General features: G+C 37.1%; 1 protein-coding gene and 1 pseudogene across 1 annotated transcript; one reads left to right on the top strand and one right to left on the bottom strand.

Moving 5' to 3' along the window:
- On the top strand, positions 48 to 13197 carry LOC106502105 (annotated as a pseudogene).
- Positions 21130 to 22068, bottom strand: LOC102178148 (olfactory receptor 6C70-like). Its single transcript, XM_005680449.2, has one exon. The coding sequence runs from the start codon at positions 22066 to 22068 to the stop codon at positions 21130 to 21132; it is 939 nt and encodes a 312-aa protein (XP_005680506.2).

Below are 27902 nucleotides of genomic sequence, written 5' to 3'. Positions count from 1 at the left end.
TATAATCTTGATGTAAGACTTGACAATGATATTACAAGGGGCTCTCAATGGTTAAACAAAGTCAAGTCCACTGGAAAAAGGAGCTTGTGCCTAGTCCTCATGGGTCAGCCTACTCCAGCACAGAGCAGGTTGAAGAGTGCAAACAGTAACTAAGTGGTCAATTAATTCAACACACAGCAGTTGAGAAGGATGTGATTACAGAGGACAAACAGGAGGTTTCTAAGGTACAGGGGATGTTCTGTTTCTTAACGTGTAGAGTGGATACCTCTATGACTGTACACTGTTTTTCATGCATGATAGATTTCATAAAAAAAAAAAAAGTTTTTCTTTAAAGCTGTTCAATAATACAACTCTATGGTAGGGTAAATTCCATTGGCAAATCCATACAAAGAAACTATAATTTATTCCTAATGTGGTTACATGTTTTTGAAGAATCTTAGAGCAAAAATATAACTTGTTATAAGATATATTTATTAAGATCATGGCCTTTACTAATTGCAAAAATACTGGTTAGCTATATCACATATATACATTAACAAAAAAAAAGAATAGTAAAGGGGATAAAAATAGAATAATAAAATACCTAGGACTAAATCTGTGTGTAGTTACATAATAGTACTTTCTCAGTATGATTCATTCTTATATGAAGTTCTACATATAAAATCATGATTTTTATTAAGTTTAATCAAATGCACTCTTTTAACCTCTTCTATGTCCTAGACCCAAAATTTGAATAGTTCTTGACATGATAATAGCCAAATCCTATAATATAGTCTCCAATAACATAAATCCTAATAATAAATAAAACTAGATTAGATTAGATTGATCAAAAAGTTCATAAAATGTTATGGAAAATCCCAAATGAAAGCAAAATAGATTAATTATTAAAACCTCATATTTTTAGGAAATGTAGTAGGGGATTAAATCTGTTTGTCTGTTTGTTTTTCTATTAGTAAAATGGGAACCTGTCCTCTGTTTGATGCTATTGTTCCATCTACCCTCTCAAAAGACAGTGTCCCTGCTGTCGCCTGGTTTTCTTACTTTGCCAAAGTACATTAAGCAAAAGGTTCGTTAGTGATGTCAGAACCTAGGTTACTGAGGATTATTTACTTTATTCATTCAGATGATCCCAAGGAACCTCCAGAAGATTGAGCAGAAGACTGTAAATATCCTTAATGTTGGACTAGGAAAGGCAGCTCCCTGCTTAAAACCGTCATAGCTCTTCCACATCCCAAAGAAATTCCTTTTGTTCTCCTCCCTTACTTCTGGTCCTCCTTGCCTCATGACAGAGCCCAAAGGAAAGTGTTTCCAAAGTTTAAAATAAGAGAGTCTCTAATGAAAGTCTCTATCTGATATGAAGATGGAAGATGCAATATTGAAGACCCTCCAAAGATGACCAGAGAGAAAATGTGGGGTGAAGATCCTGTGAGACCAGTGCAGAGGGGCATTTCCCTTATCACACACAGGCAAACAGAGTAGGGAGCTGCCAGCTGAAGCCAGGAAAAATTGTCAAATGAATAAGTACCATAAGGGAGCTAGGAGAACTACTTTCTCTTTTGAGAGATAAGAGTAAGAAATATGTGTTGTTATTTTCTTGTATGATGTGCTTAAACTTGTTTCAGTTTGTAATATGGAAACTTGCAGCAGACATACTATGAAATATCCAATAGTCCTTTGTAAAAGTCAGGTCATAACCAGGGCTATATTTTTACACTGATAAGTTGGCACCTATGCAGTTTAATTCAAGAATATACAGAAACATACCTTTCAAATCCCTGGAATTTATACCCCAAAAGACTATTACACTGCTTAAAATATCAACATTTTCTAAATTATAAATCTAAATTCTAGATTGTATTTTATAATGAAAAATTTAAGCAAAAATATTTTAATTTTTCCTCAACATCTATTTTGTGCATGCTTAGTTGCTTCACTTGTGTCAGACTCTAGGCGACCCTATGGACTGTAGTCTGCCAGGCTCCTCTGTTCTTGGAGAGTTTCCAGGCAAGAATACTGCAGCGGGTTGCCAGGCCCTTCTACAGGGGATCTTTCCAACCTAGGGATCGAACCCTAGTCTCTTATATCTTCTGAACTGTCAGGCAGGTTTTTTACCACTGGAGCCACCTGGGAAGCCCTTAATATCTAACTTACTCAACAGACAGTAATTTGATGACTCAGCAGAGAGATACACTTTTTGCTGTTTATGAGGCACTGCAGAGGATAAAGCAAGGTTGAGGAAAGTATTTCACTAACAATTTTGGGGTGATGTGCATTCAGAAGGAGAAGTATGAGAAAAAGATGACTTCAGGGATAACAGATTTTAGTTACTTCACAGCTTATTCTACTTATTATAGCCTTTTTGCAGTCTTGAAGTAGTTAAGACAAAATAAATTATTAGAGAAACCACAGTCAAGGACAAGTCAAAGAATAAGGCATTGTGGACTATTAGTATACTGTTTTATTCGCTTAAAAGAGAAACTGTGAATAAATTGATCTTACCTAACAAAGGCAAAATAGGACTTACACAGCAAAAACAAGGATTGAAGAGATAGGAAAAATTTCACAGTTTGAAAACAAAGAATATTCTTTTACTCTCCTTGTATAAGCTATTGATTGGTATGAGAGGCTCGCAAAGAGACCACTCCTTTGGAGGGTGAAAGAGTCACCAAAGGAAACAGTTTCCATTACTTATTGATGTATAGAAAAATCTTGAGAATTTAAGAGCTAGGGTGGCACTAAATGATGTTTGCCATTAGTTTGTTAGTGTCTTCATCTTAGTTGAGCCAGATCTGCACTTTTACTTTTTAGAATTTTTCATTAGTTTCTCTGCATGAATGTCTTTTCCTGTGATGATTCATTTAAAGCAAGGTTGGCCTTGCCATATGTACCTCAAGAAATTTTATAAGGCACATGTCCAAAGGAAGAGAAGACTTAGTCTTTTCTGAGAGGTTCATGTCATTTGCAGGAAATATTTTAAAACCAATGGAGTGAAAAATTGTAGATATAACTAATTGATGTCTCCAGGGACATACTATTTAATTCAATGATGGAGAAACAGCAGGAACCCAGAGACTTTTCAGATGGGACATATTTTCCTAACTGTCATTGTAAATAATTAATACCCGTTATTGACCTGCCTCTTGAGAAATCTGTATGCAGGTCAGGAAGCAACAGTGAAAACTGGACATGGAACAACAGACTGGTTCCAAATAGGAAAAGGAGTACATCAAGGCTGTATATTGTCACCCTGCTTATTTAACTTATATGCAGAGTACATCATGAGAAATGCTGGACTGGAAGAAACACAAGCTGGAATCAAGATTGCTGGGAGAAATATCAATAACCTCAGATATGCAGATGACACCACCCTTCTGGCAGAAAGTGAAGAGGAACTAAAAATCTTCTTGATGAAAGTGAAAGAGGAGAGCAAAAAAGTTGGCTTAAAGCTCAGCATTCAGAAAATGAAGATCATGGCATCCAGTCCCATCACTTCATGGCAAATCGATGGGGAAACAGTGGAAACAGTGTCAGACTTTATTTTGGGGGGCTCCAAAATCACTGCAGATGGTGACTGCAGCCATGAAATTAAAAGACGCTTACTCCTTGGAAGAAAAGTTATGAGCAACCTAGATAGCATATTCAAAAGCAGAGATATTACTTTGCCGACTAAGGTCCGTCTAGTCAAGGCTATAGTTTTTCCAGTGGTCATGTATGGATGTGAGTTGGACTGTGAAGAAGGCTGAGCACCGAAGAACTGATGCTTTTGAACTGTGGTGTTGGAGAAGACTCTTGAGAGTCCCTTGGACTGCAAGGAGACCCAACCAGTCCATTCTGAAGGAGATCAGCCCCGGGATTTCTTTGGAAGGAAAGATGCTAAAGCTGAAATTCCAGTACTTTGGCCACCTCATGCGAAGAGTTGACTCATTGGAAAAGACTCTGATGCTGGGAGGGATTGGGGGCAGGAGGAGAAAGGGATGACCGAGGATGAGAATGCTGGATGGTATCACAGACTCGATGGGTGTGAGTCTGAGTGAACTCTGGGAGATGGTGATGGACAAGGAGGCCTGGAATGCTGTGATTCATGGGGTGACAAAGAGTCAGACATGACTGAGAGACTGAACTGAACTGATTGTTCCCTGAACAGAAATAGAGTTTTTTCTTCTTGCTGAAGAATATACATAATTGTCACAGATAATATTAACAAAATAAAACTCATAATACAGGGGAAGAAGCTACCTTGTCTCTTTCATGTGTATCTGAAATTATAATGTGTATATATACATATATATATACAGACATACATATATATACACACATATATATGTGTATATATATATATAAAATAAGTGATTGCATGTTATATTGGGACAGCCTGATTGGAAGGCAAGTGTACATATATACATATACACATATATTATATTATGTATCATATCACAGTATATCATTATATATTAATATTAATAATATTATTAAATATTACTATATATTAATATATTATATATACATTGTATATGTATACAATATTATATGTGTATAATATTGTATACCATTATATATATACATGTATATAATATGTATTTAATATTAATATATATATAATATATATGTGTATATATATATAATGTGTGTGTATACACACACACACACACACACACACACACACACATATATATATATATATATAAGTGATTGAATGTGATATCGGGGCAGCCTAATTGGAAAGCAAGTGTAGATAGATGTAAGTAATGATGTCCAAGTAAGGCAACAGACTTCCTTAATTGCCTGGGTATATTTTAAGCATTAATATGCATATAAAACCCTTGATCATCATACCAAAATAGTGTAATTTTTATTCTTTCATGGGCACCTAACCTCTCCACTCCACTACCTGGTTAAAAACATTTAGGTCTCTCTGAGAAGAAGAATCTATACTGTGAACCTCCTTGATGAATCCTATTCGGAGTGACATACCTTAAATAATGTGCTGCTGCTAAGTCGCTTCAGTCATGCCCAACTCTGTGTGACCCCATAGACGGCAGCCCACCAGGCTGCCCTGTCCCTGGGATTCTCCGGGCAAGAATACTGGAGTGGGTTGCCATTTCCTTCTCCAATGCATGAAAATGAAAAGTGAAAGTGAAGTCGCTCAGTCGTGTCCGACTGTTAGTGACCCCGTGGACTGCAGCCTACCAGGCTCCTCCATCCATGGGGTTTTCCAGGCAAGAGTACCAGAGTGGGATGCCATTGCCTTCTCTGGTTAAATAATGTAGTTAAATGCAATTTTTTATGAAAGAAGCTGCTAAGTCACTTCAGTCGTGTCCGACTCTGTGCCACCCCATAGACGGCAGCCCATCAGGCTCTGCCGTCTCTGGGATTCTCCAGGCAAGAACATTGGATTGGGTTGCCATTTCCTTCTCCAATGCATGAAAATGAAAAGTGAAAGTGAAGTCGCTCAGTCGTGTCGGACTCTTTGTGACTCCATGGACTGCAGCCTACCAGGCTCCTCCGTCCATGGGACTTTCCAGGCAAGAGTACTGAAGTGGGTTGCCATTGCCTTCTGCAATGGAAGAAGAGGGTAGCACATTAATTAATGGCTACAGTGAGAATTCTAGTATAAGTTGAATGAGTTTTATAATACAGAACCTAGCTCTGTACTTGACAGGTAGTAGACACTGGATGGAATATTTCCATTTAAAATAGGCTGTCTCAGATTTCCCAATAGCCAGGTGGAAGCAGCTCCTGACATAGAATTAAGTGGATGTGCTTTAATGGGAGGCAGGGGTGACAGAAAAGTTTGGTGTTGCTTCATTATATAAGAGTAAGTTCAGGAGAATTTCAGGGTGTAGGAGTACTGGCATGGTCTGCACAGGTCTCAGCCTATAGATAAGACTGGACCTGTGGCTCTTATGATTACAAGACTCCCTTTAGCCATAACAAAATATCAGAAAACTTTAAAAATATATTTCTTACAGATCCTGGAAAGCATACGGCACATTTGTGGCCACACACTGAGGTGATGGGAAGAGAAATGGAAAAGGGTTAGAGGAGACTAGGCAGAGTCTCAAGGGCTCACTCTTTGATGGTGAACTTAAGACACAAGTGAGGCATTCTAAAGCCTGGGAAGAGAAAAAACAAGAGAACCGAATGATCAGTTAGTTATTCAGACAGTAAAGAATCTGCCTGCAACCTAGGAGACCCAGGTTCAATCCCTGGATGGGGAAGATGCCCTGGAGAAGGCAATGGCTACCCACTCCTGTATTCTTTTATGGAGAATCCTATGGACAGAGGAGCCTGGCAGGCTACAGTCCATGGGGTCACAAAGAGTTAGACAAGACTGAGTGACTAACACTTTCACTTCACTTTCAAGCTCTCTAAAACAAAAGAGCCTGACAGGAGGGGTGGAGGGTGGTGTTGGCCTGGATTTTTACCTAGTCTGGTGGCTGGCAATGTGTTTATTGATGCCTACTTTGAAGTGGATGCCCTGACTATCAAAGCATAAGTCAGGCACTTGCATTATGAAAAGAAAAGTCAACTGTCAGGGCTTACCTTACAGTACCATCAATGCACAGCCAAGTAAACCATGAGAAGTCAGGCAGGGAGAAGTAGGGTTTTCAGCTGGCTTTCAGCTGTGAGGACAAAGGCCATTAAGACAAATATCACCTTTGCCCTTGCATTTTGGGGAAGGTTTCTGAAAGGATAATACCAGTATAAATTAGGAGAATGACAAGATTTTTGTCTTCTGAAAAATGAGAAGATATATTTACACTTATTTAATAAAATATGAAGATGGAAAGTATGACTTAAAAGTGATATTGTGTTTCTCAAGAGGAAAAATAGAACAAAAGCTGGTTAAATTTAAAGTTTGGATACACATCATTGATATTTAGCAATAAAAGGGGATCTATAAAAAAATAAATAAAAATAAAGTTTGGATAAAGGATCATTTAGAAAACCAGAAAAATTAAAAAGCAAACTACAGGTTTGGGGCTCCAAAATCACTGAAGATGGTGACTGCAGCCATGAAATTAAAAGACGCTTACTCCTTGGAAGAAAAGTTATGACCAACCTAGATAGCATGTTCAAAAGCAGAGACATTACTTTGCCAACTAAGGTCCTTCTAGTCAAGGCTATGGTTTTTCCAGTAGTCATGTATGGATGTGAGATTTGGACTGTGAAGAAGGCTGAGTGCCGAAGAATTGTTGCTTTTGAACTGTGATGTTGGAAAAGACTCTTGAGAGTCCCTTAGACTGCAAGGAGATCCAACCAGTCCATTCTGAAGATCAGCCCTGGGATTTCTTTGGAAGGAATGATGCTAAAGCTGAAACTCCAGTACTTTGGCCACCTCATGCAAAGAGTTGACTCATTGGAAAAGACTCTGATGCTGGAAAGGATTGGGGGCAGGAGGAGAAGGGAACGACAGAGAATGAGATGGCTGGGTGGCATCACGGACTCGATGGACGTGAGTCTGAGTGAACTCCGGGAGTTGGTGATGGACAGGGAGGCCTGGCGTGCTGCGATTCATGGGGTCACAAAGAGTCGGACATGACTGAGTGACTGAACTGAACTGAATAGGTCGAATAAGTAGGTAAATTTTGCCATTAAGACAATCAGTGAAAACGCTTGCCTAAAACTCAACATTCTAAAAAGAAAGATCATGGCATCTGGTTCCATCACTTAATGGCAAATAGATGGGGAAACAGTGAGATACTTTATTTTGCGGGGCTGCAAAATCAATGCAGATGGTGACTGTAACCATGAAATTTAAAAAAAAAAAAACAAAAACAAAAAACAAAACAAAACCTTGCTCCTTGGAAGAAAAGTTATGACCAACCTACAGGATATCAAAAAGCAGAGACATTACGTTGCTGACAAAGGTCCGGATAGTTAAAACCATAGTTCTTCCATTAGTCATGTATGGATGTGAGAGTTAGACTATAAAGAAAGCTGAACACCAAAGAATTGATGCTTTTGAACTGTGGTGTTGGAGAAGACTCTTGAGAGTTTCTTGGACTGCAAGGAGATCAAACCAGTCAATCCTCAAGGAAATCAGTCCTGAATATTCATTGGAAGGCATGCTGAAGCTGAAACTCCAATACTTTGGCTACCTGGTGTGAAGAACTGACTCATTGGAAAAGTCCCTGATGTTGGGGGAGACTGAAGGCAGGAGAAGGGGATGACAGAAGATGAGATGGTTGGATGACATCACTGACTCAATGGACATGAATTTGTGTCGGGAGCCAGCGTGAGGAATTCCACCCGTGACAAGGTCATGCAGCAGAGCTCTGATGGCAAGGCTAATCAGACCTCAGGTTTTCCCCCTGGAATTTCCTGAGCATCCACCCCCTAAAAAATAAGAATCTGCCTGCTTTTCCACTCTTCTGACATTCTCTGGAAAAAGTCAATTCAGGGCTTTAGTCTTCTGCATTTGAAAGAGTATTTCAATCCAAAAACCCCTCTGATGGCTTTCTAGCCTGCCTGCAGGACTCGTACAGCTGCATATGTGATTGTTTGAGGCCTCCTGACAGCAGGAGGCACAGGAAGCTTAAAACATCCTAGGAATGTAGGGGCTTCCGAAGAGTCAAAAACATTAGAATAGGACTGATTAAAGGTTTCATTTGTTGAGCCAATACTTCCTGCCAAATTTTCATATCCTTTATTTTTAGATATAGTTGGTATATAGAAAAACAAGTAGTAGACCTGGTATTAGCAACATTAGATCTTTGAGTTAAGTACCTTCTTTGTTATAACCCACTGTGCCTTTGTTCTATAGAGATGTAACTTTAGCGCTTTAAGGAGATGCAGATTAAAGAAAAACACTTAGGGGAAATGAAATTAACATTCATTAAGGAAGAGAGCCAAAAAGTGTTAACAAGCCTCTTGGCCAGAAGATAATGTAAATCACCTGAGATCTTTTGTATACAAAAAGATATACAGAAAGAGTCTGGGCTGTGAACGCTACATTATTTTGTATTACCCATTGATCTCTATGTATAATCAAAAGTGTAAAAGGCCTTGAAGGACAATAGAAGGAGGGCAAGTCACTGGACTGGTTTCCCCTGTGTCTCCTCTTTACTCTAATTTCAGGCTGAATTCCCATCTGGGGCATGGAGGCTCACTGCGTCTACTTACTTGTCCCGGTTTCTAAGATCCATAAGAGAGAGAGCCCAAGGCGGGGCACTCTCCGATATTCAAATGGGCACCGGTGGCCTAACGTAGACGGTGCAAGCTCCTTGTCTGGAGCTTTATTGGTTTTCCACGTAACCCAAGTTAATCAGCCTCTTCTCTCCACTTAATCTTCCTACTACACTGTTGTTTATTAATCTAATCTTATATTAATAAACAAATAAGTTTTTCTCACGCCAAAGCTGTCCCCGCTTCGAATTCCCTGGATCCACCGGAATCCAGCAAATTTGAGCAAGCTCTGGGAGTTGGTGATGGACAGGAAAGCCTGGCAGGCTGTAGTCCATGGGGTGACAAAGAGTGGGACATGACTGAATGACTGAACTGAACTGAAGACAATCAGAATTAACATCCTGTTCTCTGTTCTCTAATAAGAGAAGCAATATTAACTGTGTAGCTGTGATTTAGTCACAGTTGGTTCATGAAAGAATGAGATCAGTAGCTGTGGAAATGGAGCAGAAAACTATTTTGCAGTATGAGTAAAAGCTTAATAATAACTATGATGTTTATAATTTACTGAATGTTGCTGTGGATCTCTGTATAAGTCAGAGTTCTTTTTTGAGTGTGTCTGATTCCAAACTCTTGAGATTTCTACTGTACTTAAAAAACTCAACCATACTCCCACCACCTAGGGGTAATAGAAAGGCCATTCTATATTTGGCTTCTAATTGAGAATCAGTGTGAAAGAAACCAATCCAGTGCTAATTTACTGCTAATATTGTTCAGTTGATTCCTGAACAAGACTTTGAACTGTATGGGACAATTATAGGCATATTTTTTTCAATAAATATAGTGGGAACACTTTTGGAGATTTGCTACAATTTAAAAAATTAAAAATTCACAGAGGAGCCATGTACCCTAGAAATAACAAGACATTTACAAAAAAGTTGTGTGTGTCATAAGTGCAAAAATACATATGGATACTAGTGTATCTTTGTATATGCAGAAGGCATTGTTGTTGTCCAGTCACTAAGTCATGTCCAATATTGGAAGCATAACCCACCTACCAAATGATTACTGTTCAGTTACTAAATTGTATCCGCCTCTTTGTGACCCCATGAACTGCAGCATGCCAGGCTCTCCTGTCCTTCACTATCTCAGAGTTTGCTCAAGCTCACATCCATTGAGTCGGTGATGCTATCCAACCATCTTGCCCTCTGTTACCCCCTTCTCCTGCCTTCAATTTTTCCCAGCATCAAGGTCTTTTCCAATGAGTCGGTTCTTCACATTAGATGGCCAAAGTATTGGAGCTTCAGTTTCAGCATCCAGTGAATATTCAGTGTTGATTTATTTTAGGATTGACTAGTTTGACTTCCTTGCTGTCCAAAGAATTCTCAAGAGTCTTCTCCAACATCACAGTTCAAAAGCATCAATTCTTCAGCTTTCAGCCTTTTTTATGTCCAACTCTCATATCCATACGTGACTACTGAAAAATCATAGCTTTGAACACCCAGAATTTCATCAGCATAGTGATATCTTGCAACATCCCTGCCAGTGGGCCACCGACCCTGTTGTCCCTCTGGATCCAGAGGGGAGAGCCTTTCGTCCTCATAGTCTGTGAGGTGTCTGTGAAACATCTAACTGGTGATATACACTTAACAATGATTTTTATTTGTAAAACTCCTGGCCTTTGTAATCCACCAAATAAAAGACAGATCAATTCTACTAACTGAAATGTGCTTGGAGAATATGCAGAAAGAAGAATACCAAACAAAAGACAAAAAGGAAGAGCTCTCAAGATAGAATACTAGGAAACAGTGATATTTCATAGACGAGTAGAGAATGAAGAGACTGTGTAAGACACTAAAAAAAAGAGATTCAAAATTAGAAAAATGAGAATGATGGTTTAGGATCCCTTTGAAAAATGACTAATTGGGTCCCCAGTTTCTTGCCATGATCATATAGTGGTTAGTACTTTTAGATGTGAAAAATAACTGAAATTTAATTTAAAGAACATATTGATTCCAGGTAAAATAGCTGCAAAAATGTGCCATTGATTTCAAATGTAATAAAATTTTATAGTGTTAGAAGATCAGGGGGTCATTGGAATTGAAGGTCAGGTTGAAGAAGCTTAAAGGATAAACTGAGCAGGGATGAGATGAGAAGATAAGACACTAATATCTTTTCAAAGGCATTGAAACCATAATGAAAACAGGCACAGCATGGAAGAATAATTTTGATGATACTAAAAAAGTTGTCACTTCAAAGTGTCAGGAACCACAGTCAGTTACCTGAAAAATAACATGAATGCACATGAGCATATTTGTTCTGCAAAGAGCACAATCTTACTTCACACTATAGATAAAATGAGTGCTCAGTTGTGTCCGACTCTTTGCAACCCCAAGAACAGTAGCCCACCAGGCTCCTCTGTCCATGGGATTCTCCAGGCAAGAATGCTCAAGTGGGTTGCCATTTCCTTCTCCAATAGATAAAACAGTAGTGCTTGAAACCAACTTTGAATTAAGAATAGGAAAACAAGTAGAAAAGAATAAATGGACAGTGGAAAATGTCAGGATCCAGGCTTGTATTTTGTCATCATTCTTCTATGTTTTCTAGGAGAGATGCATCTCACCCTTTAAAGAATCCTTATAAATTAACAGTTGAAGAGAATTCATCTTCATCATCTGGATACATCCCATATACAAAGTTTGTCTTGGATTTAAAAAAAGGTTAAATACACATGAAGTAGTATTATCTTTTTTCACTACTGTTTTGTAAATTTAGTCCATGTCATGAATTAACAAACATTTGTAAATTTTAAGGGACAAACAATGATCTTAGAAAGAGTTGGTTTGATAATAACATAAATCCTAAAGGAATAATCCTCTCTCAAGCTTGTAAATTCAGAAAGACTGTCAGAACAGTGATGATCTTGATTATAATGTGAAGGGCTAACTAAATGTAGACCAATGTGAAGGCATAAAGAAATGTAGACTGATGTGAAGGGATAAGTAAATGTAGACTGGTTTGTTTGGCTGTAATTGCAGAGTGTTTTGGTACAGGATTCATATACCAACCTCCTCATAAAATCTCTGATTTTCCCTTGTCAATTAGATAGATTTCAAAACTCAGTGGTGAAAAACCACACAGCAATAACAACTTTCATCCTTCTGGGACTGACAAATGACCCACAACTGCAAATTCTGCTTCCATCTCTCTATTTCTCACTTGCCTCTTGAGTGTAACAGGGAACTTGACAATCATCACCCTCACACTGGTAGACTCCCATCTTAAAACTCCTATGTACCTCTTCCTCAGAAATTTTTCCTTCTTGGAAGTTTCATTTACCACTGGCTGTATTCCTAGGTTTCTGTACAGTATATCAACTGGGGACAATACCATCACCTACGATACTTGCGCAAGTCAAATATTTTTTTGTTATTCTCTTTGGAGCATCAGAATTTTTTCTGCTGGCAGCCATGTACCATGACCACTATGTGGCCATCTGTAAACCCCCACATTGCACGACCAGCATGAACAATAGAGTCTGGACCTTCTTAGTCCTCAGCTGTTGGGTTTCAGGTTTGATGATGATCATCCTACCCCTTAGGCTCCAGCTAGAATATTTCCAATGTCATTGATCATTTTAGCTGCAATGCTGGTCCCCTCCTAAAGATTTTGTGCTCAGATACGTGGGTAATAGAACAAATAGTTATCCTTGTGGCTGTATTTGCCCTCATTATCACCCTAGTATCTGTATTTCTGTCCTACACATACATCATTAGGACAATTCTGAGGTTTCCCTCAGTCCAACACAGGAAAAATGCCTTTTCTACCTGCTCATCCCACATGATTGTAGTTTCCATCACCTATGGAAGCTTTATCTTCATCTATGTCAAACCCTCGGCAAAGGAAGAGGTGGCCATAAATTAAGGTGTCTCAGTGCCCACCACTGCTGTAGCCCCTTTGTTTAACCCCTTCATTTACACGCTGATGAGTAAGCAAGTGAAGCAAGCTTTCAATAACTCCATAAAGAGGATTACATTCCTCTCAAAAGAATCCAAGTTTTTATCAGAGTAGAATGAAATCCTTCTAAATACTTAACTACAGCTTCTAATTATTTCATTGCTTTGTACCTAAAATTTTATCATTTTATCCTTCTCAAAGACATTTAATACTGTTTCCTAATCTCACCGTAATCAAATTTCTGTCAAATCAAACTCATACATGGTGTTTTCTTTTATTGTGAAACTATAAAATATACTTCCACATAATTAAACTTGTCTCCACTTCTGACCTAGTCTTTTCTTTAATGATCTAAGAGAATTAGGAAAGTAATAATATTTAATGTACATAAATTATATAGAAGATACATTATGTAATAATAATACTAATTTTACTAATAGTACTCTAATATGGGGCTTCCCTGGTGGTGCAGAGGTTAAAGCATCTGCCTGCAATGCGGGAGACCTGGATTCGATCCCTGGGTAGGGAAGATCCCCTGGAGAAGGAAATGGCAACCCACTCCAGTATTCTTGCCTGGAGAATCCCATGGACGGAGGAGCCTGGTGGGCTACAGTCCATGGGTCGCGAAGAGTCGGACACGACTGAGCGACTTCACTTCACTCTAAAATACTAATAATCAAATAAAACAAATCAACAGCAATAAACATGTATTAAAAATAAATTTGTCTAAATAGGTATTCCAGGCTAATTAAAATAATGAAACGTCAAACAGGAAATAACTATATCAATGGGAGTTTCAGAATGATCTGAATTCTAAAAAATGGAAGCATCTTCACAGTCACTAATAAGATGCATTAGCTATATAGTTTCTATTCACTTAAAAGGGATGCATCTAATTTAAAACAAATTTAAAAGTGACATCACTTATTATGAGTTACAAAATTAGAATAGATGTATGAGTGATTTAGAATATCAAATTTTAAATGCTCATAATACAACTACACATTAATACAAGGGCAACAGAACGATTTTAAAAGATATCAGAAGTATCCTAAACAACAGAAATAGAAAGTTATAAAAGCAAGTAAATATTAGAATTATGATCAAGGGACAATTGAAGATGATATTGCTAAATTTTATAACTTAGAATTTGAAGCAAGTAACATGTGGGCTTGTCAATTTAAAAAAAAAGAAAGAAGGAATGAAGAAAGAAAGAAAACCTTTCCTGATAATACATTCACTTTTTCATTATTTTCATTGAAAATAAACAATTACTTCTACTGGCCAGGAAACAAAAAAGACAAAAAAAAAAAAAAAACTGTTCTAAAAATTTGAAAAATTGTGCCTGATATTCAATGAAAACCTCAGAAACTATTTATTTTTAAATGTAAAGTAGGGATTGAAAGTGCCAGTATTCTTTTAAATTATTTCTATTGGCATAATTCTGCCTTTACCAATCCCATAACTATTTCAGTTATACTAAAAAGTAGTTGCTTGTCAGTTGCTTCATTTGCTATTATTTTCTCCCATTCCAAAGGCTGTCTTTTCACCTCTGTGGTGGATTCATGTTCATGTATGGCAAAACCAATACAATATTGTAAAGTAATTAGCCTCCAATTAAAACAAATAAATTTAAATTTTAAAAAAGACAAAAAAAAAATGTAGACAGAAGAAGACTGAGCAAATTAACCAGCATATTACAGGTAACAAAGAGTGGAGTCTGGATTTTAATTTCAAGTCATGTTTAATCTGCTGCAGTACATAACCTATCAAGCAGCAAAGTAGTTTGGGGGTGGGGGCAGGGTTGGGAAAAGACATTGTAACTGAAAAATAAATGAAAGTAATTGAAAGACACTGTAATTGAAAGTATACACACCAGCTAGTAGGAGAGATCTTTACCTGCAATGATACACTCTTAAGTATGGTTGTGAAAGTTGGACTATAAAGAAAGCTGAGCACCGAAGAACTGATGCTTTTGAACTGTGGTGTTGGAGAAGACTCTTAAGAGTCCCTTGGTGTGTATGCTGGTGCACGGGGATGATCCAGAGAGATGATATGGGGTGGGAGGTTAGAGGGGGGTTCAGGATTGGGAACTCATTTACAACCATAGCAGATTCATGTTAATGTACGGCAATACCAATACAGTATTGTAAAGTAAAATATAGTAAAAATAAAAATTAAAAAACAAAAAAAGAGTCCCTTGGACTGCAGGGAGATCCAACCAGTCCATCTTAAAGGAAATCAGTCTTAGGTGTTCATTGGGAGGACTGATGTTGAAGCTGAAACTCCAATACTTTGGCCATCTGACGCAAAGAGTTGACTCATTTGAAAAGACCCTGATGTTGGGAAAGACTGAAGGCAGGAGGAGAAGGGGATGACAAAAGATGAGATCATTAGATGGCATCACCAACTCAATGGACATGAATGTGGGTAAACTCTGGGAGTTGGCAATGGACAGGGAGGCCTGGTGTGCTGCTGTTCATGGGGTTGCAAAGAGTCAGACACGACTGAGTGACTGACATGAACTGAAGTTATCAATATGCCTAATTATCTCTGTTAAATTTCTTTATTGATATCAAAGAAAAACATTATTGTCTAAACATTTCAGAATTTATGTCATAGACTTTACATAGCATGATCTGTCCTATTGCAGCATATTTAGGAATTTATGTTTTGATAAGAGGAACATGAGGTAAAAATGGAGTTATCACCTCCCTGAAACTTCGAAACATAAATCATCAACATGACCTCATGAAACATACAACAGAGAGCTCTTAGGTACTAAAGTGAGAAATATCGAAATAAATCTGCACAAGAGACACTAAAGTAGTCATTATTGAAAACAGAGTAATTATGTGACACTTAGAAATGTGTGGCTAATAAGTTAATAAATGATGAATATAATTATTATATTATATATAATTGCAAAAGAGACAAATAGTTTTAATTACTTGATTTAGATTAGGCTTCCCTAGTGGCTCAGATGGTAAAGTATCTGCCTATAATGTGTGTAGACCCAGGTTCGATCCCTGGATTAGGAAGATTCTCTGGAGAAGGAAATGGCAACCCACTCCAGTACTCTTGCCTGGAAAATCCCATGGACGGATGGAGCCTGGTAGGCTGCAGTCTGTGGGGTTACAAAGAGTCTGACATGACTGAGTGACTTCACTTTCTTTCACTTTCACTGTAAAAGCTATATGTTAAAACCAAAACAAGTTCAGGACATCAAGATCTAAAATTCAGAAAGTATAGGAAGTCAGAGACAAAAGTTGCTCTAATTTCTTTATATGTGGAATTTTAAGTATCACACATGCAGTGCGTGCTCAGTCATGTCTAACTCTTTGCAACCCCATGGACTGTAGACCACCAAGCTTCTCTGTCTATGGGATTCTCCAGGCAAGAATACAAGAGTAGGTTGCCATTTCTTCCTCCAGGAGATTTTCCCCAACCAGGGATCGAACCTAAATTGCAGGCATATTATTTCTTGCTGAGCTGTCAGATAACCCATCAAAACAAGGATAATAAGCAATTAATATTTGAGCTACTGAGATTTTATTGTGTTGAAAAGTAACATCCTTTTAAAATAGAGGTGAAAGAAGTGAAATGGTGGCAACATCATAGCTTGAAAGAAGACTAAGAAAGCTTAATACAAAGAAGATCCATTTGGTTAAGGTTGCATACTAGCACTTTTTTTTTTTTTTTGGTGTTGTTCCCCCAATTTTTTGTAACGTCTGTGGCATTTGTTGATGTATGTTCATTTGAAGAAGTGGGCACCACTTTCAAGCTTTGCAGACTGGCTTTGAGAGGGAAAGCCCATCACCACCCAGCCCTCCCTGAGGTTCCAGGCTCACCATCTGATGGAGTTGAGCTTAATGCTGAAGTCTAGTACCACTTATTGAAAAGAGTATTGTCAATCAAAAAACTAATGCACACGTGAGAGTTGTGAGTTATGTTTCATTTGGAGCATAATGAGGGCTGTAGCCTGGGAGACAGGATTATAGATAGCACTGAGAAACTGACCTCACTGTAGACCCCAGCATCAGGGTCACCCAGCTATCTCCTATGCCAGGCTGGGCCCATGGCCCAAAGCTCTAGGCCAGTGCCTACTCCAGCACCACCAGCCCGTGTGGGTCCAAGATCCAGACTTGCCCTTGTGTTCCCATTCTCCATGAATGGCCCCCACAGACTTAGGCTGAAGGTCCACCCCCATGTACACAGGCTCCAAAACCAATACCACAGTCTAAGACCAAGCATGCTTCCAGAGACACAGGTGCCAGACCACCTAGTGGACCCCAACACTAGGATGGTCCCCACAGGCTCCAGAGCATGTCCATCCCCAGGCACCAGGCTCAACATAGCATCCCACCACCTCTTGCAAATTTGGGCTCATGCCCCATCCTGTACCAGATCATCATTGGGCACCTGGGTACCAGGACTGCCATAATGGATTCAGATGTCAGACCTGCCCCAGTGGAACCAGGCTGCAGGCACACACCTGCAGGCACAGGCACCGGGTCAGCCCTGGTGGACCTAGGCAGCAGGCCTACTTTATGGGAATGGAAATTAAATGGTAATGGAATGGAAATGGTAATGATAGTGGAAGTTAAAACAGAAATAAACAAATGGGACCTAGATAAACTTAGAAGATTTGCACAGCAAAGGAAACAATAAACACAAGGAGAAGAAAATCAATAGAATGGGGGGAAATATTTGCAAATGATGTGACCAACAAGGGATTTATTTCTAAAATATATAAATAGCTCACACAGCTCACTATCTAAGGAAAAAACAACCCAATCAAAAATGGGCAGAAGATCTAAATAGATATTAATCCAAAGAAAATATACAGGTGACTAAAAGGCACATGAAAAGATGTTGAAAATCACTGGTTACTATAGAAATGCAAATCAAAACTACAGTGAGGTACCACTTCATACTAGTCAGTATGGCCATCATCAAAATATCTACAAACAATAAATGCTAGACAGGATGTGGAGAGAAGAGAACACTCCGACGTTGTTGATGGAAATGTAAGTTGATGCAGTCACTGAAAAACAGTATGGAGGTTTCTAAAAAAACTAAAAATAGAACTAATATATGAATCAGCAATCCTACTTCTGGGGACATACCCAGAGTAAACTAAAATTTGAAAAGACACATGCACCCCAAAATTCATTTCAACACTATTTATAACAGCCCTTACATGGAAGCAAACTAAACGCTCATCAGCAAATGACTGGATAAAAAAAAGTGTGGTACATATACATACAATGAAATATTATTCAACCATCAAGAAAGAATGAAATAATGCCATTTGCAGCAGCATGGATGGACCTAGGGATTATCACAATGAGTGAAGTAAGCCAGGCAGAGAAAGACAAGCATTATATGACTTGGCTCAAGTGGTAAAAATCTGCCTGCAACACAGGAGACAGAGGAGACACAGGTTTGATTTCCCAGTTCAGGAAGATGCCCTAGAATAGGAAATGGCAACACGCTGTAGTATTCTTGCTTGAAAATTAGATGCACAGAGGAGCCTGGTAGGTACAGTCCACAGAGGCACAGAGAGCCAGACACAACTGAGCACCCAGTCATGACACACAATTGCTTATATGTGGATTTAAAAAAAAAAGATACAAATTAACTTACTTACAAAAAAGAAATAAAGTCACAGACACAAAAAACAAACTTACATTAACCAAAGAGCAAAGGAGGGGTAAATTAGGAGTTTTTGATAACATATGCAACTACTATAATAAAAATACATAACCAACAAGGACCTACTGTACAGCACAGGAAAATGTGTGTAATACTTTGAAATAACCTACAAGGGAAAAGAGGCTGAAGAAAAGAACATATATAACTTAATCATTTTGCTGTACACCTGAAAATAATACAACATTGTAAATCAACCATGCTTCAATTTAAAAATAGAAAATTATTAATGTTTACTAAGCTGACAAAAATTATACACAGAACTGTACAAAAAAGGTCTACATGACCTGGATAATCACGAAGGTGTGATCACTCATTTAAAGCCAGACATTCTGGAATGTGAAGTCAAGTGGGCCTTAGAAAGCATCACTACGAACAAAGCTAGTGGAGGTGATGGAATTCCAGTTGAGCTATTTCAAATTCTGAAAGATGATGCTGTGAAAGTGCTGCATTCAATATGCCAGCAAATTTGTAAAACTCAGCAGTGGCCACAGGACTGGAAAAGGTCAGTTTTCATTTCAATCAAAAGAAAGGCAATGCCAAAGAATGCTCAAACTACCGCACAATTGCACTCATCTCATGTGCTAGTAAAGTAATGCTCAAAATTCTCCAAGCCCGGCTTCAGCAATACGTGAACCATGAACTTCCTGGTGTTTAAGCTGGTTTTAGAAAAGGCAGAGGAACCAGAGATCAAATTGCCAACATCCGATGGATCATTGAAAAAGCAAGAGAGTTCCAGAAAAACATCTACTTCTGCTTTATTGACTATGCCAAAGCCTTTGACTGTGTGGATCACAATAAACTGTGGAAAATTCTGAAAGAGATGGGAATACCAGACCACCTGACCTGCCTCTTGAGAAATCTGTAGGAAGGTCAGGAAGCAACAGTTAGAACTGGACATGGAACAACAGACTGGTTCCAAATAAGAAAAGGAGTGTGTCAAGGCTGTATATTGTCACCCTCCTTATTTAACTTATATACAGAGTACATCATGAGAAACGCTGGACTGGAAGAAACACAAGCTGAAATCAAGACTGCCGGGAGAAATATCAATAACCTCAGATATGCAGATGACACCACCCTTATGGCAGAAAGTGAAGAGGAGCTAAAAATCTTCTTGATGAAAGTGAAAGAGGAGAGTGAAAATGTTGGCTTGAAGCTCAACATTCAGAAAATGAAGATCATGGCATCTGGTCCCATCACTTCATGGGAAGTAGACGGGGAAACAGTGGAAACAGTGTCAGACTTAATTTTTGGGGGCTCCAAATCACTGCAGATGGTGGCTGCAGCCATGAAATTAAAAGAAGCTTACTCCTTGGAAGAAAAGTTATGACCAACCTAGATAACATTTTCAAAAGCAGAGACATTATTTGCCGACTAAGGTCCTTCTAGTCAAGGCTATGGTTTTTCCAGTAGTCATGTATGGATGTGAGAGTTGGACTGTGAAGAAGGCTGAGGGCTGAAGAATTGATGCTTTTGAGCTGTGGTTTTGGAGAAGACACTTGAAAGTCCCTTGGACTGCAAGGAGATCCAACCAGCCTATTCTGAAGGAGATTAGCCCTGGGATTTCTTTGGAAGGAATGGTGCTAAAGCTAAAACTCCAGTACTTTGGCCACCTCATGTGAAGAGTTGATTCATTGGGAAAGACTCTGATGCTGGGAGGTATTGGGATCAGTAGGAGAAGGGGACGACAGAGGATGAGATGGCTGGATGGCATCACTGAGTCAATGGACGTGAGTCTGAGTGAACTCCGGGAGTTGGTGATGGACAGGAAGGCCTGGCATGCTGCTATTCATGGGGTTGCAGAGTCGGACACGACTGAGCGACTGAACTGAACTGAACTGAAGCTGACAAACATTTTAAAATTGATCCAAAAAACACTTTACAAAATACTAGTCTACATTACACTTTTAAAGAATAAGTTCTCTTGGAGCATCTTAAGCATACTTAATGATTCAGTTTAAGAATTTTTAAAACTATGGCTTTTAAATGAATCATGGAACATTCATTTAAATTACTTAAGGAATACAATACTCCAAAAACTTATATTCCATAATACCACCAAATCCTTCCATTCATTTTATTCTAACATGCTATTAGAGAAAATAAATTTTGCAATTTTATATTTCTAACACAGAAATATTTCATTTTGAAGAACAGAAAGTTAACTTCAGATACATAGAATGGAAAGGGTTTCTAATTTCTAAGCTCAGGTAAGCATAAGTGATATAATAAATTAAATATTAGAGATCAATTCTTGTACTAGAAATAATAAAAGAGTTTTTGTTCAATTTTTTTTATGCTTCATGTTGATTATTTCAATAAACAGTATTACTTTTCTGAAGCAGAAAATATCTTTCTAAATACATCTCTGAAGGCTTGTTTAACTTGCTGGTTCCTTAGAGTATAAATGAATGGGTTCAACAAAGGGGCAATTGAAGTATTTAATACAGCCACTGCTTTGCTTAAAGTGATCCTTTCATTTGCTGAGGGCTTTATGTAGATGAATATACAACTACCATAAGTGATGGATGCAACAATCATGTGAGAAGAGCAGGTAGAAAAGGCTTTTTTCTTTTGTTGAGCTGAAGGGAATTTTAGAATTGTCTTGAGTATATAAAAGTAAGAAAGAATTATCAATAGCAGTGTGGCCATGAGGATTATCACAGCTAATAAAAATGCAATCATTTCTAGTAAACGTGTATCTGAGCAAGAAAGTTGTAGGATAGGATAAATATCACAAATGAAATGATCAATAACATTTGATGCACAGAAGTCCAGGTGAAGACCCAAAATCAATGGAGGGAAAATGACCAGGAAGCCAGATGCCCAAGAACTGAGTACCAGCTGATGACAAATTGTGCTGCTCATGATAGATGTATAATGCAAAGTCTTGCAAATGGCAACATAGCGGTCGTAGGACATAGTCACCAGAAGGAAAAATTCTGTAACTCCCAAGAATATATAAAAAAATAACTGAGACACGCAACCAATATAAGAAATCATCTTTTCTCTGTTTACAGTGGTGATTAGGAATCTGGGGATGCAAGCACTTGTGAATGAAATTTCCAGGAAAGAGAAATTATGGGGGAAGAAATACATTGGGGTCTTGAGATGGGAATCTACCAGAGTGAGGGCAATGATGGTTAAGTTTCCGATCATGCTCAACGTGTAATTTAGAAGCAGAAACAAAAAAATTAGAATCTGTAACTGGGAATCATCTGTCAGTCCCAGAAGGATAAACTCTGTGTGCCTTGTATGGTTCTTCATTTCTCCTCTGTGATTTCAAACAATTTCTTGTAATAAAAAGGCACAAAAATAAGAAACTACAGGAATAGATTTATCTTTAAGATATGGTATATTAAAGGATACATGTGCACAAACATACCCATTTGCCTGAGTTTAAAGATATGCTCTAGAACTCTGCTGCAAATACTATTATTATCAAAGTCAACTCCATTTTGGAAATTGACCTATAAAAGCTATAAGAGGTGGGGTTTTTTTCAGCCTTATTTACAAACTCCCAGTCAATTACAACTGATTCCAATTTGTCCGTTGTTAAATAAATTAAATAAATCCTTGGTTCAGACTTCAAAAATAATTCATTCATTTTTAATTAACTTCATCAAAATAAAAGTATACCAGTGAAGTGAATTAAAACCTACAGTTAAATTCTGATACTTTAGATTTCATATTAAAGGGACATTTGATTCAATCCCAATTAGTCACCTAGAGAAGAGACTTCTCTAGGAACTGCTGATGAAGTCAAAGAAAGGACAAGAGAAAAAGAGAACATAAGTGTGCAGTACCCCAGCAAAATAAATACTAGTCGAATCTAGGAAACCTTGAAAATGAATATAAAGCAGATATAATTACATTTACAAAAAATTAACAATGCATTTAGAACTTCAACATTTTGGTACATGTAATGGAGACCAAATAATAAAAGAGAAAACACAGAAAAGATCATCACAATCTCCACCCAGTTATACATATTCAGAGTCTAACATCACTTGCCATTAAATTATCTTTTAATCAGATATTAAATTACAGTGCATATGTTTTTCATAAAAAGGAAATCTTTCAGTAAAACATATTTTTATTCTCTAATTTTTTTATAAAAGCGAAAGAATTTTAGTGAACTCAGAGTACTAATTGGTTATGTATTTTAGAGCCATATTTTCAACAAAAATATACCCAACGATGAACTTTATTTTCCTCTTACTCTGAAGAAATCTTTGTCAACCATTTGTGAAATAGTAGACTATCTGCAAATAAACATAGACTGTAAGCACTGAAGAAAAGGAAAATAGACTACATCGTAGAGTATACAATGTTTTCTTCATTTTAAAATAAAATAATGTAAATTACCTTCCTTCTCAGCAATTACTTTGTCAATCAATATTTTTGCCTGTTCTGAAGCTTTTCTTCCTTTTCTTATTGAATATATAATACATTCCTTCTACATGATTTAGCCTGTTACTTCACATAGGAATTCACAAACCCCACATTATTTAGATATATACTTTTATTTATTATTTATATAACTAAAAGCAAAGGACATTTTTGTTTTTCATTTCATGGATATTAGCATATTCTTCTTTTTTTTTTCAGATTTTATTTTATTTTATTTTTACTTTCACCACTACTATTTAACATAGTTCTGGAAGTTTTGGCCACAGCAATTAGAGCAGAAAAAGAAATAAAAGGAATCCAAATTGGAAAAGATAGCATATTCTTATCCTCTTAGATTAGCACTCCAATGAATTAGCTACAGGCTGTTAATGGAAAAGGCAGCTCTTAGAGAACCATAGATGAATCTAAACCTTCCTTCCTTGATCTGATCTTCATTTGGCCCTGTTTATTTTGCTAACATGCTCTTTCCCTAATTTCTACTTTTTCTGAAAAATATATTGAACTTTCTTGTAGGTTAATTGTTGGTATCAGAGTAATTTCAAAATCAAGGAGCAGATATTTGTTCTGCAACCAGTGCAGATTTGAAAATCCATAATTATCAGCTATAAATTGTCATGTATCAAAGTGTTGGGTCAGAATTAGTACTCCTCAGGGACTTAATTTTTCTGGTTTTTCAAAAATGTATTAAATGTGATATAAATTCTCCAAGAAAAACATCCCCCAACCTTGTAATGTTTGATTGACATCTAGAGTTGCCAAGGTTCTCTTTGTCTAGAGCAGTAGAATAATCATCATTCCCTCCACATTCCCACACAGCACAGTGTCTGGTATAAACCATGAAGTACTGGAAATGTAAGTGCAAATGTATATCTCAAGCTTCATGTTCTTGCATTTACAGATTCATAAATAGATGAGAAATAATCAATGCTTTATTCAACGAGAGTTAATATCACCTTTAAATCACTGTTATTTGTTTGTATGTTATTTACAGGGTAGCAATAATTATTCTTAAATATTAAAAGAAAAGTAAGACACTACTTACCACCATTAGTAAAATATGTTGGTTATCTTTTTTTTTCTCTAAAGTATGTAAATAAACATCAACCATAATATAGTCAAACATATTATTGGAAAATAATATTAAATAAACTCCCATGTTAATTCCAAAGAGTAAAGTGTGACTATATTAGTAATGGAATTTTCTTCACTATCACAGGAAACTGAATATATGTCTTGAATAATAAAGATTTCTAGTAAACTTCTCTCTGTTACTAGAAAATTTATATCTGATCAACCAATCTCACCATACCAACATCCATAAAGATTATCATAGGTGAGGTGACTAGCTAGTTTGCTGCTTGGAAAGTATCTGCCAGGTTCAAATTATTTAAAAGGAGTGAGTGCTTCTTTACAAGAAACCTAAGGGGATAGTGTCTCTACGGGAAAGTAGAAAAGATGAAATAACACTCAAAAAGCCACACAAAACACCATTTATCCCTTGATTTTATCATTTAATCAAAAATAAGCTTATTGTTTCAAGCATGCTGATATGAAGTATTGTGAAACTCATCGCATTAAAAAATACTCATTTCAAAACAATCATATATACTCTGCAAACCAGCAGATTGCCAAGATACCAGGATAAATCCTCTTGAGGTTATGTTTTTTCCAAAATGTGAATTATCACTAGGAGATCAGCATGTTGCTACCTACCACTAATACTATTACTGTTTTCTAAAAAAAACCTCTCTTCAATATTAAAAAAATTAGAACTTCTGTATATTACTATGATTTGAGAACGGATATTTTATTTTGTGATTTGAGGATGTGCACCTACATCCAAGCTTTTTGAAATATTACTAATTATTATAATGTCCACCTTTTGTTAAAAATTTAGTATGTATAAAACACTGCTAATTTTTGTATTTACAATATTTAAATTAGTCATCAATAGGCAAAGTACACATATGTATGACCTTTACTTTTATAAAAACTAATACTTAGGGAAGTCATTTCACTAATTCACACTCAAGACAAAGTTTAAAAACCATGGAGACATGATTGCAATCAGATTCATGATTCCAAAGTGTAGCTTGTTACCCATTATGCAATACTTCTAATTAAGTAAATGAGTGGTTAGCTGACAAGCAGATATGATGATAGACAGATAGGTAGGTAGGTAGATAAATAATCTAATGGCTTAAACCATACCCAGAATTTGAATGCTTAACTTTTGACTGAATAAATGTATGATAAATGATTGACATTTTCATACCACTGTCAACCGAAAAAAAATGCACATAAGAGTTGTGAATTAAGTTTTACTTGAGGCAAATGAGGACAATAACCCTGCAGACAGTATTTCAGATAGCTCTGAGAAACAGCTCCAGAGAGGTAGGGATGAAGGTCATCATTATATGTGATTTTAATGAGGGGTGATACCTGCAGTCAAGCACACATTTTGGGCAAGGCTTGTTGCTAGTCACAAGGAAGAGATGTCACCAATAATGATTTTAGTGCTGTCTAGATACAAGGAGATGCAAAAAAAAATGGGCTCATAAAATCTTTTGAAAATATCTATCTGAAGGCCTGTTCTATCAGGTTTTTTTCCAGAGCACAGGGTTCCTCACTTCTGATCTTCACCCTCAAGTCCTTTCATGGGTATTGAAGGTCAGCAGCTGCAGTGGCTCATGATTTAATCTTTGTAGAGGTAACTTGCAAATGGCAGTTTGTAGTTGTCATCATACATGCAAATATTTTGTCAAGAAAATGGTTTTTCCCTTTTAAACAAAACTGGTATTTTTCAACCATATCATTATTTTATGTAAAGTTTAAAGAATCATATTGCAAGAAAAAAACACTGAAATTGAATAAAAATCAAATGAAATAACAGTATTATGCTGTGAATAAAAGAACCACAGGAGTCAAAAGCAAAGAAAGAAATAAAAATTATTTATGTGTGACTTTTTAAAACATCATGCTCTGATCATGGACCCTCTGTGGGGCAGTCTAAAGGGTAAAAGGATTAAAAACACATTTTTAACTTCATATAGTTTGCATCTTATCATTGATAGTACTGACTGAGTAATTCTGATTTCACCTTGTCTGAATTTTAGCATTGGGTAAACTAGTAAATATACTGATGTTGAGAACTAGGAATTCCACTGAAGGGATAAAAGGAGGAGTGGGGGAGAATCAAATAGGATGAGAAAATAATTCAGTGGTGCTGAATTAAAATTAGAAGCAGCAGTGTAAACTAATGATTTCTTAACATGTTTTCTTTTTCCTAGCTTTGTTTTTTCAAAGACTGACAACACTACTATGCTCCAGCACTAAGTGGGAAATTCCAAGTTGACATAGAAGACATCTTGAAGATCAAATTTGCAAAATAGAGAATACTGGAAGAAAATCACCTTAGAAACAAAGAATCATAAGAAAATAATTCATGCTGCTGCTGCTGCTAAGTCACTTCAGTCGTGTCTGACTCTGTGTGACCCCATAGATGGCAGCCCACCAGGCTCCCCCATCCCTGGGATTCTCCAGGCAAGAACACTGGAGTGGGTTGCCATTTCCTTCTCCAATGCATGAAGGTGAAAAGTAAAAGTGAAGTCGCTCAGCTGTGTCTGACCCTCAGTGACCCCATGTACTGCAGCCCACCAGACTCCTCCATCCATGTGATTTGCCAGGCAAGAGTACTGGAGTGGGGTGCCATTGCCGTCTCCAAAATAATTCATAGTGACACCATTACTAATATACATAATGGTATGGATAGTAATGTGTATGTGAATTAATAATGAAGAGGGGAAACTCTATAAGAGAACTTTAATGCCAAATTATTCACATATAAAGAATGAAAAAAATTTAAAAATCAACATTTCCAAACCTCATGGCACATGAAACCCTTTACATTTGTTTTCCATGATACCAAGCTCACCTGCTATTTGTCCCTCCTACCTCACTATAGACTTTCTCTATATATTTTCTTTTGATACTGCCTTATTTTGTTGACTTCTGCATCTTGGATGCCGATGCTAATATAAAGAAAATAAATAATAAAATAATAGGAAGAAAATGTAAGCAAATATTTGACAACATCAGAATCAGTAAAGCCATAATAGCAAAAGATTCAGAAACAATAAAACAAAAGGAAGCATATTTTACTACAATTCAAGCAAATTTTCAGGATACCACCAGCACCGTAAGCACTGGTTTGGCCAAAACGTTCAACTTTTTTTTTTTTTTTTCTGTGAGCTGCCTCTACTAATGCTTAGTTATCTTTAACATCATTCAAAACAATTATTTTTAGACTGTAATGTGACAGCTATTATATCAGTATGCATTTTAAAAAACCATCAAAATTGGTGAATTTTTGTGAGGCATTTTAATACTGAAGATGGAAGAAAAAAACAACATTTTCAGCATATTATGCTTTATTATATCAAGAAAGGTAAAAATGCAACCGAAGCACACACACAAAAAGATTTGTGCAGTGTATGAAGAAGGTTCTGTGACTGATTGAAGGTGTCAAAAGTGGTTTGCAGAGTTTTGTGCTGGAGATTTCTCACTGGATGACATTCCACAGTCAAGTCGACCAGTGAAGTTGACAGCAGTCAAATAAAGACAATAATGGAGAGCAATGAATGTTACACCAACAGGAGATAGCCGACATACTCAAAACATCCAAATCA

The sequence above is a fragment of the Capra hircus genome, chromosome 5 (assembly GCF_001704415.2).
Source record: "Capra hircus breed San Clemente chromosome 5, ASM170441v1, whole genome shotgun sequence".
Taxonomy (NCBI): domain Eukaryota; kingdom Metazoa; phylum Chordata; class Mammalia; order Artiodactyla; family Bovidae; genus Capra; species Capra hircus.
Note: the sequence above shows the minus strand (reverse complement) of the source record. Positions and strands in the feature narration are given on the sequence as shown.